Source organism: Chelonoidis abingdonii, chromosome 19, assembly GCF_003597395.2.
Source record: "Chelonoidis abingdonii isolate Lonesome George chromosome 19, CheloAbing_2.0, whole genome shotgun sequence".
In the NCBI taxonomy this organism is placed as follows: domain Eukaryota; kingdom Metazoa; phylum Chordata; order Testudines; family Testudinidae; genus Chelonoidis; species Chelonoidis abingdonii.
In genome coordinates, this window is record NC_133787.1 from 18,979,645 (window position 1) to 18,998,391 (window position 18,747).

The 18,747-nt window shown below is 39.2% G+C and overlaps 1 protein-coding gene across 1 annotated transcript in view; it reads left to right on the forward strand.

The window, feature by feature from the left end:
• Positions 1-18,346, forward strand: part of SHCBP1 (SHC binding and spindle associated 1) — a 33,834-nt gene extending 15,488 nt beyond the window's left edge. The window contains exons 10-14 of the mRNA XM_075073699.1: positions 8,504-8,635; positions 13,338-13,456; positions 14,226-14,312; positions 14,685-14,826; positions 16,203-18,346. Coding sequence (XP_074929800.1) covers positions 8,504-8,635; positions 13,338-13,456; positions 14,226-14,312; positions 14,685-14,826; positions 16,203-16,525 — 803 coding nt within the window. The 3' untranslated portion in view covers positions 16,526-18,346. The remainder of the gene's footprint in view (positions 1-8,503; positions 8,636-13,337; positions 13,457-14,225; positions 14,313-14,684; positions 14,827-16,202) is intronic.
• The last annotated feature ends 401 nt before the right edge of the window (positions 18,347-18,747 follow it).

The following is an 18,747-nucleotide window of genomic DNA, read 5'->3' on the forward strand; positions in this document are numbered from 1 at the left end:
ATGAACAGAACAGGACAACTTTGAGTCCAGTCCAAGCTTCTGGCAGTTGGAGGTTTAGGGTAGAGCCCTGTGTGGAACTATTTCTTTAATCCCGTTCCTGTTCTGCACCACAATACCCACTCCCACCCATTCCCACATTGTTTCTTGCATAATACCACTTCCCACTCACAAAAAATTAGATCCTGCAAGAGAGGCAGCTTCCCCCACAGGCTATTTTTTTTTAAAAAAAAATGCTGGTTGTTAAAACATACCTTGCTTAAACCACGTAAAAAAATACTTCAACTCCTGTTATAATAGACATTAAATCTTTCCATCCCTTGCTTCAGTTTAAGTATTTAAACTTTTATTTAAAAATAAAAGATAATATTCTCCTACAAATTACAGCAGTCTGTTCTCCCTCCCTGCCCCCATCCAGTTCCGCCCACAACATAGCACAACCAGGTAAAATGCATTATTATGGCAATGGGTCCTGCAGGACCCGCAGGATCCCAGTCCCGCTGCAGTGCTCTAGTTTAGGGACACCTGGATCATAGCAATGCATCCCTGACCATTTTGGCTAATAGCAGTTGATGGATGTCTTTCATAAACAGATCTAATTCAGTAATACTTTTGGCCTTCTAAACAACCCATTGCAACGAGTTCCATATGTTGATCATGCATTGTGTGAATAAGTATTTTCTTTCAGGGTGGACTGATTTAAATCAGCCATTTAAATCAAAGTGGAAAGCCTCGATTTAAATAATTGATTTTAGTCAACTTTTCCATTTGTACTTCAGTTACTTTCTAAAGACAAGTGTATTCTTATTGGTTGATATAACCATTAAAACATGTTGATTTACAGCTAATTAAAGCCTTTACACTAGATTTAGTACGTGTCTTTGCTACCTAGGGTGGTACACTATAACTATTTACATTTATTTAAACAATTATATAGCTTAATATTTTCAGATTCTTATTAATTGTATTTCTTTAGTAGGTTGAATGGTGACTTTTTATTCATGATTTGTATCAGTCTGCATTAGGATAGTAACTGGAATTAAATTAAACACAATAGCATGTGAAATTTGTTTTTTATTAAGCAAAACAAGCCCTTAGTACGTGATGTATTGTGCCATATTTATAAAGCTTGAGCTCAAAAGTTCAAAAGTTAGGTGTTTGCCCTCTATTCTTTCTGTATTTAGAAAAACAGCCTTTAACTCAGTTTTTTGATTAGAGGCTCATGTACTCATCATATTTATTTTTTTATTTAAATGTTTTAAGAAATTATAATGTTGATCCTTAAAGTATTTGTAGCAAATTCAAATTTCCTTTTATACAGGGTTATTTTTAAAAGAAGAAACTTACAGTTTAAATAACAAATAAAAAAAAACTAATTTAAATAAAAAAATCTGAGATTTTAGATTTAAAAAGAAAGTATTGATTTATCCACTCTGCTTTCGTTTGTTTTAAACCTGCTGCCTGTTAACTTCATAGGTGACCGCTAGTTCTTGTGTTATGTGAAGAGGTAAATAACAATTCCTTATTCGCTTTCTCCATATCATTCATGATATTATAGACTTCTAAGTCCTCCCTGTCCTTTTGTTGTGTTTCATCTGAGCTGAAGGATCCTTATTTTTTTTAAGCTCTTCTCATAGGGAAGTTGTTCCATACCCTTAATCATTTTTGTTGCTCTTCTCTGCATCTTTTCCAACTCTAATATATATTTTTTGAGATGGGGGTGACCAGAATGGCACATGGTATTCAAGGTGTCAGTGTACCACAGATGTTGGATATTTTCTGTTTTATTATCGCTCCGTTTCCTAATAGTTCCTAACATTCTGTTACTTTTGTTGATTGCTGCCACATATTGAGCAAATGGTTTCAGAGAACTGTCTGCAGTCTTCATTTTTTTTTGAATAGTAACCGCTAATTCAGACCCTATCATTTGTAAGTAGAGCTGTGGTTATTTTTTCCAATGTGGATTAATTTGCACTTATCAAACTTGAATTTCAACAGCCATTTTGTTGCCCCATCACTCAGTTAGTGAGATCCCTTTGTAATTCTTTGCTGTCTGCTTGGGACTTAACTGTTTTGAGTAACTTGGTATCACCTGCAAATTTTGTTACCTCACTATTGTCACTTGAGGGATCCTGCTATTTACCCCTCTCTCCATTGTGAAAACTGATAATTTATTCCTATCCTTTTTTCCATATCTTGTAATCAGTTACTGATGCATGAGAAGTCCTTTCCTCTTATCCCATGACTCCTTACTTTGCTCAAGAGCCTTTGGTGAGGGACCTTGTCAAAGGCTTTCTGAAAGTAAAAGTACACTATATCACCTGATCACCTTTGTCCATTTGCTTCTTGACACCCTCAAAAAATTCTAGTAGATTGGCAAGGCATGATTTCCCATGTTGACTCTTCGCCAACATATCCTGTTTGTGTCTGTTAATTGTTAACTATAGTTTGAGTCAATTTACCTGGTACTGAAGTTAGGCTCGCTCTCAGGTAATTGCTAGGATTGCCTCTGCAGTCTTTTTAAAAAATCGGCATTATATTAGCTACCCTTCTGGTATGGAGGCTGATTTAAGCGATAGGTTATGTACCACAGTTAGCTGTTCTGCAGTTTCATATTTGAGTTCCTTCAGAACTCTTGGGTGAACATCATCTGGTCCTGGTGACTTATTGCTGTTGAATCCATCAATTTGTTCCAAAACCTCCTCTGCACCTCAGCCTGGGACAGTTCCTCAGATTTGTCACGTAAAAAGAATAGCTTGGGTGTGGCGATCTCCCCCATATCTGTTGTGCAGTGAAGATCAGTGCAAATATTTGATTTAGTTTCTCTGCAACAGCTGTGTCTTCCATGGATCCTTTTTTAGTACCTTGATTGTTCAGTGACTCCACTGTTTGGTAGACTTATTGCTTCAGATATACTTAATTTTTTTTTGCTGTTTTTATCTTTAGCTAGTGGCTTTTCAAATTATATCTTGGCTTGCCATAAACTTTTATAGTTGCCAGAGTTTATGCCTGTTTCTATTTTTCTTGCTAGGATTTGACGTCCAATTTTTAAAGGATGCCTTTTTGCCTCTAACTGCCTCTTTTACTCTGCTGTTTAGCCATTATGGCATTTTTTGCATCCTCTTTCTACTTTTTCCCTTAAATTTGAGGTATACATTTAGGTTGGGCCTCTCTAAACTAGACTATTTAAAATAGACTCCAGGCATTTCACCTTTGTGATTGTTCATTTTAATTTCTGTTTAACTAGCTTCTTCATTTTTGTGTAGTTCGCCTGTTCAAAATTAAATGCTAAGGCAGTAGGTTTCTTTGGTATTCCACCCCCACCTCCCCAGGGGGCTCTATTACAGTGGAATTGCTGAGCAGTTGAGCTATATTCATCTCTTGGACCAGATCCTCTGCTCCATTTAGGACTAGATCAAGAATTGTCCTTCCCTTGTGGGTACCAGTACAAGCTGCTCCAAGAAGCAGTCATTTATGGTGTCTAGAAATGTTCCCTCTGCATCCCTTCCTGAGGTAACATGTATCTAGTCAATATGAGGATAGCTGAAGACCGCCATTATTGCATTTTCTGCCTTTGTAGCCTATCTAATCTTGCTGACTATTTCAGTCATAGTAATCATCCTGGTCAGGGGGTTGATAATCTATTTCCGCTTCTGTGCTCTTATTGTGTAAGCATGGAATTTCTATCCATAGTGATTCCCTGGTACAATTTGATTGAGTTAAGATTTAAGATAAGGTAGAAGGTTCTTGTAAGTGTGGAAGAGCCTAAAATTAATGTTAACTGGTCCATTTTGTTAAAGTAAACTGAACCGTGCAAAGGGACTTGTTAACTTCAGGAAAGATCTGTTGCCTGGGAGTTTAATTTTTCTTTTTTCTTAAATGCCTTCACATTCCTGCAGAGTCTCTGCTGCTAGAGCCAGGAGTATGTTTCAAACATACTGAGTAGTGTGTGCGGGTGGCTGTGCCATGAAGGATGTGAGTGCTGCAGCTGCAAATGGGCCAGGATAGGACTTCAGAAGAATACATTTATCTCCAATTTAGTGTGTTCTCATACTATTTATTTGGATGAAATCATTCAGTCACTGCCTGATTGTTTAGCTAGCAGACAGACTCTGGCAGGAGTATACAAGGAAGGATTGACTTAATTTAACGAGCACAAACATCACTTTTAGGTAACTTATGTATTTAAATTGCAGAGCATTGGTTCTAAAATATAAAGAGTATACAGTATACCTAAGCCTTTGGTTCTTTATTATCCGCACAGTAGAACCTCACTTAATTACACTGACCAGGAAGACTCACTACGCTTTAGTTAATTTTTGTGAATCATCAAGGAAGCTAGTTTCTCCTTTCATTGCCAGCAGAAAGCGCTGCAAAATGTACTTGGTTCATGTAATATAACATAGTATGATCCTTGATCCTATGCTAGTAAATATTCTGCATTTTATATTTATGGCTTTTGTTAATAAGTGGTAATTTGGTCTAGTGGACTAAGCTGGTGGCTACGAAGACCTCAGTTCTATTCTTGTCTCTGCCAGTTGTGTGCCCTTTGGCAAGCCACTTCACTTCTATGCTTCATTTTCCCCGTTGATAAAATAGAGGTTATTAGCCTGCCTGAGAAGGCTATTCTGAAGATTGTTCGCACAGCACAGGTTGTGTGTAACCTTATTGAACTAAGGGACAAGTCAAGACCTCATAGCGTGTTGCATTCAAATATTTGTTGAGAAGTGTGAAGCTTAATGTGTATAGTGCACAAATTAGCAGTGTGAACGGTGATTTTATATGATACATGGTATACATACAGACCAGAATAGAGAAGGGAGTCACTGGTGATGGGTTCAGAGCTCTGTTTATTTTGTGGAACAAAATAGGCAATGTGTACATGTTTATGATATTTTCTCAACAAATGTTTCTGTGCTTTTGAGTATGGCTTTAAAATTAAATGCTCCTGCCTTGTCTAGGATACATTGCATCCTTGTTTCTCTCCCAGTAATGCCTGAGTTGCAGGCATGTACACCTGTTAACAGTTTGCCAAACAACTTTAGGAATACAGTTGGTTATATAATAACCTATACATCATTGTGGGCTGTTCAGAAACTGCTTAAGCTGCAATTTGTCTTTATCTTGTCAAAACTTCCTAATGGAAACAATGCTGGGAGTTCAATTTCTTGCTGTTTCCTACTATATTTTCTTGCCTCTTTTTGTTTTATGATTATAATTTTCTTTCTCTCTGGTATATGTTTGATTTATATAGATATACATGCCCACATGCAATACATCTGCAGGATAAAGGGCCTCAATAAATTGCTTTATTTATCAGTAAGAATAGTATTGTTCTGAAATCCTGGTGGGTGGTATTTATGACAGATGTTGTCTTGTCTTTGAAAAAATGGTAATACAAGGGGTGAAGTAACAGGCCTATTAGAGTCATAGAATAGAAATAGCCATTCTGCTTTACGGAACAAAATATATAAGTTTTTACTTTTAATAGGGACAACTCCTTGAATGAGTAAGTGTCAGGATGAGTAATCTTTGTATATGGACTTGTGTTGGGGGAAAGTTTAGTAGTAGGAGTTGCTGAAAATGTCCTAAAGAGGGGCATCAAGTAAAATCTCACTGGTTCTAATCCAAGTAGTTAATACTGTTTTTGGTAGCTTTCTTGGCATGGGAAAATTTGTCAAAGGAATAACACAACTTAATTGTATAGGTGCCTTTCTTTATTCCAAGACGCATTAGGGAATTGAGTTTAGACTAAATTTAGAAGAAACCCTACCACTTGTGATGAAGCTCCCAGTTCAAGCACCCAGATAAATTTGCCTTTGCTGCAATGATAGTCTCAGGGGAAAAAACAAATCAAGACAACTTTACCCTTCCATAATCTTCATTCCATCTGAGATACTAAATGTTTAATTCTTCATTGTATAGTGGTTGAATCACTCCAGCTGTTGTATAATCAAACACAGTCCACAGGCAGACATACTTCACAGAATCCTGACTACCCAAACTGCATACTGAGTGCCATCAGAAGAATAGCAGAGTAGGAAGCAGCCAGTTAGCTCCATTAGGAGCTCTCTAATGTGCTGCAAATCAAAAAGCAATCCTAAAAAAGTGGAAACAGGGATAAATTGCCAAGGAAACGTACAAAAGAATAGCACAAGCCTGTAAGGACAAATCTGAACAGTTGAGGTACAGCTAGCACGGGAAATAAAAGGCAATAAGAAAAGAGGTTCTATAAATAGACTAGGAACAAGAGAAGATGAAAGAAAGGATTAGGTCCCCTACTTAACAAGGAAGGAGAGCAAATAATTGACATTGAGAAGGCCGAGGTGTTTCATGCCTATTTTACTTCAGACTTCACTGGAAAGGTTAAAGGTGCCCAGGTACTTGAGATAAATTAATATTAACAACAAGCACTTTTCAGGGCAGAATTAGACTTCAAAATGACCTTGAAAAATTGGAAAATTGGTCTGAATTCAATAAGATGAAATTCAATAAAAACAAATGCAAAGTACTTCACTTAGGAAGGAAAAATCGAATGTACAACTACAAAATGAGGGCTAACTGGGGGTTAGAATGGATCACAAATTGAATAGGAGTTAGCACTGTGCTGCTGCTGTGAAAAAGGCTAATGTTCTGGGTGCATTAAGAGGAGTGCCATGTAAGACATGGTAGGTGATTGTCCCATTCTACTTGCCACTGTTGGGGCCTGAGTTGGAGTTTTTGTGTGCCACGCTCTAGAAAAGCTGTGGAAAAACTGGGGAGAGTCCAGGGGAGAACAACAAAAATAAGAGGTTTAGAAAACCTGACCTATGAGGAAAAATTAAAAACTAGGCATTTAATCTTGAGGAAAAAAAGGTGGGCGAAGGGGAGAGGTAACTAATGGAAAAAGTATGGCAGTCAGTTGAAGGTAGGACAAAGTAATTGCCTCAATCTGCAACATAGGGGCTTTAGTTTAGATATTAGGAAAAACTTTCTAATTATAAGGATAGTTAAGTTCTGGAATAGGCTTCCAAGGAATGTTCTATAATCCCCGTTCTTGGTGGTGCTTAAGAAAAGGTTGGACAAACATGTCATGGATGGTTCTGGTTCTGTCTCTGCACAAGGGGTGGTACTTGACTTCTTGAGGTCCCTTCCAGTCCTACAGTTCTGATTTCCTAGTCCTCATTAAGGCTACACATGCCAATTATCTAAGTATCTGTAAATACTGATACACATGAAAAGGGCAAAGGTTAGTATGGTGACAAAATATATTTGGGTGATGGCACATGTACAAGTGTATCCCACCTTAGTGTTTTCTCTAAATTTCAGACTACTGCTTCTATAGAGTGCAGGTGTCTTAAAGTCCTACAGGGAAAGGTGATGAATGGAATGTGGTGGGATGGCAGATGGATGATCGATTGTACAATGGGTTTTCCACACTTAAAATGTCCACAGCTGACATCGGAACCTCTTAAAACCCTTAGGGAGAAAGTCCTTTCAACTTAACAATATATCTGAGAGCGTCCCCCCCTTTTTTTTAAGTTAGAAATAATTATGCGCTTCCTAGGTTCCATAGAAAGAGGAGATCCTTGAGACCCTTTGTACAGGTGTCCTGGAGCAGGAGGAATGGGGAAAGGTTAACCTTTTCAGTCCCCACCTTCTACCCAAGCCTTTTCTTGCTGTTAGACATGCTGTTTTAGGGGTAGGCCCTGACTGGTCATTAGAGATCTCTAGGCCACTCCTAGCATGTTAACCATGATATCCTTGCATTTGGGTAACAATTCTCCTTTCAGTTTCTGTAGTGTTGTATGTTTCAGCTGGATACAGTATTCATTTCCTGTCCCAAATTGTGTGTTCTTGCTATGCACTGTGAATCAGCTGGCACTTAGGAGGGGTCTGTACATCAGTGGTGGGGGAAGTGATTCTGTATTTCTCATCTACCCTCAGAGGTGCTGAGACCTAATTAGTTTGTATCTGACTTCTTTACAACTTAGTGCAAACTTTTTCAATACGCTTTATCTTTTTACTATACGAGTAATAAAGGCTTTACATGCTGATAAATCAATGGATAGTTTAGTGAATCAGTATCATCTGCTTTAAAGTTTGTGGTTTTACTTGAATTCTCCTGGAAACTGCAGCAGTCAAGGGTTTTGACCCACTTCATTTAAATACAGAAGTCAGTAGTGCAAAGGATGAAATTTGTTGTTTTTGTGCAGCCCTCCACCTCAAAACCTTTGCAGTGAAGCAGTAGTGGTTTGAGTGAAGCAGCCATTTGGGAGACTTTAACCTTCCTTGTATGCTTCAGAGGCGGGATTCCTGCCAGTTTAGAGAAGGCTGATGTAGCAGGGAGCATTGGGGGTGGTCTAAGTGATGTGTGGAAAACTTAAACCTGCTACCATGATAGAACACAAGTTACAGTCCTTTGACTCTAATTTTGATATCTTGCAATGTGTACGGGGCATCTGTGTCCACCTGTGAACCACAGTAACACTAATTTTTTTTTCCTTATCTGAACTTTTCCTTTCAGGGTATGGCCTGCCAGATGATGTTGTGATTGAAAAGAGGGGCAAAGGAGACAACTTTGTTGACTGTACAGGGGCGAATATAAGACTCTCCAGTTTGAAGCTGGTTCAGCATGATGCTGTAGAGGGAATCTTAAGTAAGTAATAAAGTGTTTGTCCATTTTTATGCTTTCATAATTACTGGTGGAATTAAAGCTTTGCTAATCTGTAAATCTGCATTCAATATTACACTCTTACCAACTTGCAAAAGTACACAGTAAAGGGATCCCTATTGGTATAAACATCAGACCTTTAATATTTCTTTACCTAGATTACTAAGAACTTGGAATTTAATAACTCCCAGCCTCTGAACTTTGACTGCCATCTTAAATTGTCAAGCTTTTTCTCATTCTTAAAAAACAGTAATCGAATCAAACTGTCCTTTCTGCTAAGCAGTGTTCCCTCTAATTTTTTATGTCCATGTGCGGAATGAATTCTTTTATCCACTGATGTGGAGGTGATGTGACACACATCACCTTCATATTGGTGCACATGACAAAATTCATAGTGTGGGAGTGGGGCCAAGGGGTTTGGCGAGTGGGAGGGGTCTCAGGGCTGGGGCAGAGGGTTGGGGTGTGTGGGCTCTGGGGTGGGACAGGGGATGAGAGGTTTGGGGTGCAGGCTGCCCTGGGGTTGCAGTGGGGAGAGAGGACTTCCCCCAGCCCTCTCTTGCCACAGTAGTCAGGACTGAGAGAGGGGCTCCTCTCCCCTGGCTGCTGGGGCCGGCGGGAAGGACTGCGGCCATGCAGTTTAGAGGGAATTTAGCTGCTAAGTCTGCTTGCCTCTAAAAATTGCTACATAGCCTACTCCAGTTTGGCTGGTGAATGAAACCTGCTTGCCTTACTGGCAAAGAGAACTACCTTGGAAATATCTGACTGTTGCTGAACCAATCTTTATTCTCCTTAGTCACCACAAACCCCTTTGTTTGCTGACAGCACATTCAAATTGAGGCTCAGCAAGATACTTCTTTTGTCTCTTCCCTCAAACAATATTTATGTGGCTATCAAGTAGGCCCATCCCCCACTCTTCTTGCTGGCAGGTCAGTTCTATAGCTCTAAGCCTTCTGTCTTTTCCTTTTGTTCCCTTCCCTCTGACTGCCAGCTTTGTGCTATTGTGATGAAGCTCCCAGTTCAAGCACCCAGATAAATTTGCACCTCTCCTGTTGTCCTTGTCCAGCAGTCAAGAACCTGATCCCTTTGCTTCCCCAGAAAGCACTGCTGCCTGTCCTGGACTCAGGTTAATAAGATTTTTCTCATGCTGTGAACCCTTCAGTTGAGAATCTGCATTTTTTGCAAGCAAAACCAAGCTACATTACATGCTGTTATTTTCATCAGTCCTGGGAACATAGTATCACTCAGACAATTCTTTTGATCATCTAAGGAAAAATTAGTTCCATCTGAAGATAAACTTATTGGGTCCTGCCCTTCTGCCTTTGGGGAAATGCTAATTAACACTTCATTAAAGAGAGGTGGATTGGAATAAATATCACTTTAAAGTGCTTAGCACCTTCATGTAGGTGTTTCATATTTTATTGACTTAGGTAAAACATCTCCACAAAGAAGAGGAATCAGCGTTGATATGGAGAGGTCACTGCTGTCTTTTAAAAAAAATCATAACTCATAAGGGTAGATCTGAGGCTAATGTTCCTTTAATGGTTCCTTTGCAACAAAGGGCCTGGATTATGTTTGTAAACTTGCACTGGTGTAACTATTTGTTTTAGTTATACCAGTGCAAACCACTATTATAAGCAAATTTAAACTGATTTAGCTTAATTCAGAACTTAATGAAATTAAGCAACTGGTATAAGCACAGTTAGCATTAGTTCAAGTGCTTCTACATTAGGTTTTTTCATCAGTGTAACTGAATTGATTTAGTTACCAAAAAAAATGTGTAATCCAGATCACGTCCACAGGGTTACAACATGTATGCTGGCATGTGAGAACATCCATGTGCGTAATTGCTTTAGTCTCAGATATACGATAACAGATTTATTTTTATTGCAAAAGAGGTTCTATTTATCCTGTTTTGCTGTGTTACATGCATCCCTGACTTTCTTTGTGGGATTAGGCCAAGGCACTTGTCATAAGTAGATAGGTAAGGGTTAATTTTCTTTTACCTGTAAAGGGTGAACAAAGAGAACCAAACACCTGACCAGAGGACCAATCAGAGAACTGGATTTTTTAAAAGTCAGGGGCGGGAATTGTGTACTCTGGGTCTTTTGTTTCTCCCGGCTATGGAGGAAACAGCTTTCCTGCTAACTCCTATTTCTTTCTAACATTCTCCTACAAAGTGTGAGTACAAAGGCAACAAGGCAAATAGGCTGTTATATGCTTTGTGTTGTATTTACATGTGTGTTGTACTGTGCTGGACTGGTTTAATTGGGCTATCTTTTAAATCAGACTGGTTATTCATATTTTCTTATAAGCAAGAGCCTGTATTGAGTTTCTTAATGCAGTATTATTGTTCTGTATTTTCTTTCTTTTTTATATAAAGTTTTCTTTTTAAAACCTGGTTGAGGTTTTTGGTTTTTCTCTGGTGAGGCTACAGGAAAGGGGGGTGGAAAATCTCTTTATATTAGCTTTACTAGATTTGAATGCATCGCCTCAGGGGGAGGGTGATTTCCCTCTTTGTTTTGCCTTCAAGGAGTTAAGTACTGCATCGCCCAGGCTCACCCAGGGAGGGAAGCTGGGGAGCAGATAACGAGGAGACAAGGGGGAGGAGCTTGTTTTCCCGTGGAGATAGGGAGACCCAGGGGTTCTGGGTCTTGGGGGTCCCCCAGGGAAAGGCTGGGGTGACTCAGGGTAACCAAGGGCCCTAAAATCCTATCTGGTGGCAGCGATATCAGATCCAAGCTGGGTATAAGCTTGGGGGAGGTTCACAGTAAACACTCAGATGTTGAACTCTAAGTCCAGATTTGAGATAGACGTTTACCACAGCACTGCATTACTCTGAATTATTTTCTCTTGTAAAAACCATGCAATTAATGAGAGAAATCCAACAAAGCTAGACGGTTGTCCTCTTTTCCAAGTTAGCCACTGAACAAAATCAGTTTACGATATGACACAGTTTCCCCATGCCGGAAAACCTATGAGTGTTCGTCGACGAAGCTCTGCTTGGGTGGCAGCAGGTGAACACTTTAAGAGGTGGTAACACATGATGAAATAAGAGAGGGGCCAGTCCTCCTTTTCTTGCACAGCTGGCTATTAGAGCCACAGGACTGGAAGAAATGACTATTCCTGTACTTTCACCACAATTTTTCCAGCAGGTGTCTAGTTCTGTTGGCTGTGGGCAGTAATATTGGGAGCTCCTCCTATGGGCTGAGAATGTGCCCAAGCCAAATTTATAAATCACTTTATCAGATAACTGTTGTTCCCAAGTACTGGCCCATTTGTAAATGTTCACAATAATTGTATTAACATGACCATCCCACATGCTCATTAGCACACATACTTGGAGTTATTTGGCAATAGTTATGCAGAAAGTGAACTCTTTGGCTTTAAGCCCCCCTGTAGATCAAAATACTTACGACTTGATTGCATTGTTTCCTTTAAATCTAGGGGAGTTCTAATTCTATTTAAATTTGCTTTAATCTTCTGAAAGTCGAAACCTGAAAATTATCCACTAAGGTGTAAAGGCAAAACTTTACCACATTTTTGCTTCTGATCATTTGGGTCATGTCGCATGTCTAGGGGTACGTGTGCACATGTACCGGGGTGGCCAAACTTACTGACCCTCCGAGCCACTTATGACAATCTTCAGACATTCAAGAGCCAGGGCACACCTGCCAGGGCTCGAGGCTTCAGCCCTGCTCCTGCTGAAGCCCCGAGACACCCCCCCCGCCCTGCTGAGCAGAACCCTCTACCCCATCACCTTGCTGCGAGGCAGAAGTCCTGAGCTCTCCCCACCTCCCCAGTCGCTTTGCGAGCCACACTTGAATGATAAGAGTCATGTCTGGCTCCCAAGCTACGGTTTGGCCATCGGGCATATACTCAGGCACTTTCTTATTTCAGACTTTCTGAAGTATGTCAGGAGGTCAGCTGATCTTGCAGACTAGGTATACAGCAAACATGCCTGTGGTCCCAGTCATGGTATATGGGCCCCAGACAGACTGTCACTATCCATTGTCAGACTCGAGTGTTAACTTTAAAGCTGTTTCACACACTTCTGATCCTGCTGCAGCTCTGTGTGGGGCTGGTCCTGGTCCCCTTGTCCCCTGACTGAGCAGCCTGATGAGTACTCAGACTTTTGGTTGAGCTGCATTGGCCATGGGGCGGAGGCTGAAAACACAACTGAGAATCTGCATGATCCTAGCTGTGCCCCATTTGCTTTGGCTGTCCACCTTTCCCCAGTGGAAGCAAGCAGCGAAGTGGGGGTGTGTGTAAGGCAGAAGAGCCTCTTCACTGATATCTGCCACTGGAGGATCATTCATACATTGCCTTGATCCTCCCTGGTTTTGGACTTGGATTATGCTGCTGATGTGCTGGAAAGTACTGCACTGCCACAGTGTGTCCCTGAAAGTGTATGGAAATTGTTTCCATTTAACTTTTGTTGGTTTGTTACCCAGAAAATAAATACTTTCAAGAGCATACTCATTAAAAAGGCTGAATGGTAGTATCTACCTCGGGCTCCACTGAAGTCTTATTGAAAAAATGTTTCCTTAGCAGGTATTAATCTAATATGGCCTCATTACAGTATCTGTCTGGCCTGATGAACAGAAAATTCCTCTTGTTATAGATCATCCATTATACTCTTTCTTTTAGAATGATTTCTAATGTCGACACTGGGTATCTTTGATTGCAGGTGTTCACCATGGGAAAACCACACTCGAGAACTGTGTGCTACAGTGTGAAACTACAGGTGTTACAGTGCGGACATCAGCAGAGCTATTAATGAAGAACTCTGATCTGTATGGTGCCAAGGTGTGAACTAACTTTTAAATATTTATTTGAAACAAAACTACAGCTTGAATAAAATGAAGCTCTCTGCGAGCAAATAGGGAATCATAATCAGGAAAGAGGATGACTTCCTTGATTCTTTAGAAAACCAATAGTATCTTCCATTAGATGGCTAAATATAATTGATGTTTAAGAAATCAGAGAATTCTCTTAACCTCTTAAATACTATGTCTCTACAATGGGGACTCATGTTGACTTGCATGTGACACTGTGAAAATCAAACAATAACGAGTCAGTTATGAAATAACTCCAGGTACATTCTTGGAGATGATTCATGGGATAAGGCTGTTCTTAAAATGAGCCTCTGTTTTGTGTCCCTTAAATGTCCTTGTCTCTCATTTAAACTAATATCTTTCTCCAGCTGAACTGCCTTTTTTTGAACATGTTGCCTGTTGATTCTTACAAAGAGATGATCAAAATCTAACACTTTTTTGTTACATCACCAAAAAAATCACTGGATTTCCTAGGACTGAGTGCGGTGTATTAAAGATCAACCACATTTCTGTGCATGTCATGCAATCTCTTCCTAGCAGAACTTTTTGTGGTGTGATGATAGCAGCATTGCCAGTGAACCATGAGCATCTGCTACCTGACTTAGTTTACTAACCTCTATAACAGGAGGAAATAGACTCTTATCATGTAGCCATTAGGTAGAGACAAAGACCCACTTTGGGGTAATGGGTTACACTGGGAACTTGCTGACTCATTTATGATATGTCTCTTTAATTTACAGGGTGCTGGTGTTGAAATATATCCGGGTAGCACATGTACTCTGCTGGGCAATGGCATACACCACTGCAGGGAGGGAATCCTCATAAAAGTGAGTTCCAGATGGAATGTGCTCAGCTCAGTTATCAAGATCATGCCTGTTCAGACTGGTACCTACTACCAGTAACTATTCTAGTTAGTTATCTCATGATGTCACTACTTTTTGATTTTAACTTGTTTGAAAGACAGGGTATGGTAACACTGTTAGCAGTGGACTTGAATTCTTGTCTATTACAGTAAACTATTCCTTTTATTTCACGGCTGCAACAAGGAAAATGGTGACTATATTTGTCCCTTAAATATACAAATAGATCCAGTTCTTATGTATTTTTGTTTCTAGAGAAGACAATCTCTAGCTGGATTGAAATTACCTTTCTGAGATTTTACTACATAAATCTTTTTTTACATTTGTCTTCTGCTATAGGATTTCTTAGATGAGCATTATGACAGTCCCAAGATAACCATGGTGAACAATGTGATCCATAATAATGAAGGGTATGGAGTTGTCCTGGTTAAACCTACAGTTTCCTCTGATGTAAAAGACATTGCTGCCAAAAATTCAGAAGGTATTTTTTTTACTCTAGTGACTTAATAGGAGTCTAAATGTAGTGGTGAATTTGTTTCTGTAAAATATTTAGAAAATACACATCATATAACTTGGCAGAAAGAAAGTCTTAAACTTTCTAATATGGAGAAAAATATGACTTCCCTATAATTATCAGAGGACTGAGATTTCCCAGATCACAGCTATTGCGAAGGAATGTTTAGGAGTAGCTGCAGGCTGCATATGTGTAATTGCTTGCACTTCAGTTTCACTTTTTTATCCAATGATATCAAAGGACTTGTAAAAGTTTATTCTGGGCACTGAAAGCCCGTATCAGGCAGCTCACATGTTGGTCTTTCAGAACATCCTGACTGTTTAGCCATTTAAAATGAGACTTTCTGCAATAAAAGGAGTTTTAATCTCTGTTCCATCTAGTTGTGCTTGAGGCTTTTTCCAACTGTCTCCTCTATAAATGAGTGTCTGGGTCAGTGTGTCTGAGTCTCTCTTAAATGGTGTGTAGCTATTCAGTGACGAAAAGGAGCTTTCCACTTGAATCTTGCCTACTGGACCCATCTGCTCCACTATCCAGGTCCTGCAGGACTGGAAGTAACTACTTGGTCACATGTACAAAATAGCATGTTGTCAGGGAGAAAATGGGCATATTCCTCCCACAACCCTTTCCTACCCATATTAATCCTCTGCTCTCCTGTTCTACCATGCAACAGAAATGAGACTTGTTGGATCTAGCTTATTCCTCCCAGAGTAGTTGTTCCCCACCATAAGTATCACTTGAGAACTGTACTTTCCATGTCTTATTTCAAAGAAAGATACTAAGGTCTCAGTTGCAATGTCTAATCCCCACTCAGATGTGTCTCTCTAAAATACTTGACTGTCTCTGAGTAATTTAAGTCTCCAGATTCTTTCTTAAGCATTACACTTGTATACTTGGAATATATGGGGCTATCATTACAATTGCATCCGGAACGGGTGATAAGAGGAAGCTGATGAATTTTCCCCCTGAACCTTTCATAAAATATTCACTGCCACTTTGCTGTTTCCAGTGGCAATCACCTTGAAAGTTTATTCTTGCATTTTAACTCTTTGTGCTGGATTGTCATTGGATATCCCAGCTGCCGCTTGACTTTGTTCTTTGTGCTATATATATTGAACCTTTGTGTTTGCATTGTAAGAATTAGCTCTTATTGGGAAGAGCTGATGTAGCTGAACTATGTAATACTTGAAACAGTTACTGCGATATGGGGAGTATTTTAATTGTTTAATAAGACTTAAAGAAACCACCTACATTTCAAAGTATTCCAAGTCTGACACTTTAATTACTTCAGCTCCTCCAGGCATCTGCACAGTCTGTAATAACTTCATCACTGTTTTCGGACTTAGGAAATACACAGACTATCCAGTCAAATGGTGAGACAGAAAACGTAGAAGATTTGGGACATGCAGAGCTACATGAATGTGCAAGGGATGAACTGGAGCTTCATGAGAGAGCTGAGATTTCTGAACAATCTGAAGGCAATCATGAAATTGCAAATGAACTTGTTGCTACCTCTGTAAAGAAGAGCCAGATTCACAAGAAAAGGCTGAGTGAACTGGGAATCACAGAGGCCGATGACAACATAATGTCTCAGGAAATGTTTGTTTCTATCGTGGGCAATCAGTTCAAACGAAATGGGAAAGGAAGTTTTGGCACGTTCCTCTTTTGACTCTCCTGACTTGCAGTGCCATTAGGGTAGATGATTTGCACAAGCTATTATGTTCACTGCTACTTTCAGAGAAGTTAATCGGACTCATCTGCTTTCCATTATGTTGCCAGAATGTGATGAAATTTAAGAATATTTATTCTTTTGAACAGTGTGCATGTTGCACATGTGAAGTTTCTTCCTTGTAGCAAATGTAGAAAACAGAACTCCAATGTGGAAACCTTGTATGAACATTGCTGATCCACAAGCTCTTCCTTTACCAGCCATGTACTTCACTTTTATTATAGTATTTATTTAACTACTAAATGTAAAACACTTTTTAAAAAAACCTAGGCACCAGAATGGAGGGTGGACAACAGCTGCGATGATATAGCTCCCTCCATGCTATTTCTTAACTGTGCCCAAAGTGGTTCTGACTTCCATGTAATACTGGCATGGTAATTCATTAGTATGTTAAAGGCTTTTTTATAATTAGGGTATTACTCAATCACTTATTTATTGTTAAGAAATTGGGGGGTTACTAGTATTATAGTTACAGGATTTATTAGGAAATCTATTGAACATCTGAAAAGATAGTATTGCTCAAAGCAATGTGTATGTGTATGTAACTTGTACTGCCTAGTGCTAAAAATCAGTGTACCCTTTTCTTTAGCCATAGTAGTGTTCTGAATTGCAACAATTTCTAAATGAAAAGGAATTAAAGTAACTTGTTTGTATTTGTCATATTTTTAGATCTGTAACACAATGCTTTTTAAGTAATAAAACATGTTACTTGTGGCATCAGACCATATTCTTAGAAAGGAATGGAATATTATCACAAATGTAGTTTGACTGCCCATGGAAATTTTTATCAATAAAACAAAGGCAAAACATATCAGATCTAATCCTGCCAGGCAGTCACCTCTGTGCTCCACAAGGTTAACTTGACAGCTGACCCTGTGTCTTCCATTCTTACTTGGTCCTAACTTGAAGAAAAACTTGCACTGACTGCCTGAGTGAGAATTTAGTCCCGTAACTGCTATAGCATCTTTCTGATTTAACTTATTAACATTCCTTATCCTGTTGTCTTTTAAGAGCTACAGATTTGCTTTTTGGTAATTTAGAATGCATGGAATACTAGCAAAGAGAGTGAGGACCTGGAAGTCCCGTAAGGTGTAAAATAACGCAGCTTCCTGATGAAGGGATGATCAAGTATTCTCAATGTTAGGCTGCAGAAAACTTCAGAAGATAGCTTAGCACAATGTAAAACAAGAAATGAAGTGCACAGCTTGTTGAAAAATTGATGTGGGTTTGACTATTTAACACTTTTCATTCCAACCTCAATGAAATAGTGATTAAATACCTTAATCTGTTTTATGCAATTAGTCATTGGTGCCAAGGAAAAAGGAAAACTTATAGATTTTTGTCAGCATTCTGTTTTGCTTACCGTAATTTGCACTGTCAGTGGAACTGTAGAAAACTTATTGCTGTTCCCTGCTTTCCTATCCCACCTTTTTCATGCTTTTCCACTTAAGACACGCAAATTAATATTTAATTTCCATTGATTGTTGCTGAGAAGTGAATGCCACACAGATCCCAATTGCACTCTAGTTATCTTAATTCATTAGGCGCAGAGGATAGCATTTCTGCTAGTCAACAAATATACGGAAATTTTGTTGTGGCCTAAGATTATATATCTGGTGTGAGTATTTTAACTCTAAGAGACTCAGCAGTCTATCTCTAAATAATACATATCACACAAACCATTTTACTCTTCATGGAGATTTATGCACAGAGAGGTGTGGTTTTATATCTAACTTCTAATCTGTATTCCTAATTAAAGAATTGGTGCAAAAAGGCTGTAGTTCTGTGGTTTTTCCTCCCCCCCCCCCCACCCCATCTGTCTCTTCAAAGTTACTGGTTTAGATATATTTCTCTCTTCTATTGTTCACTTTAAAGCTATCTAATGTCTGACATCTTGCCCCTTTACTTTTTTTAAATGGGAAAATTTATGGCAGTAAACTACTAAGACAATAGTCTCTTAACATGCTTGCTTTAGTACTCAGTTGTTTTTTGTATGCCAGAGACAAGAGTTGATGCCAATGGGGGTTCATACGTGTAGTGAGAGCAAATGGGAAAGCAGAGTACTGCCACTTGAGTCAGAAGGACTCAGTTTCTGTAACAGGCAAAAAGGACAAAATTGTTAAATGATGGGTTGCTATTTGGCATCTGTGTAGTACTTTTAA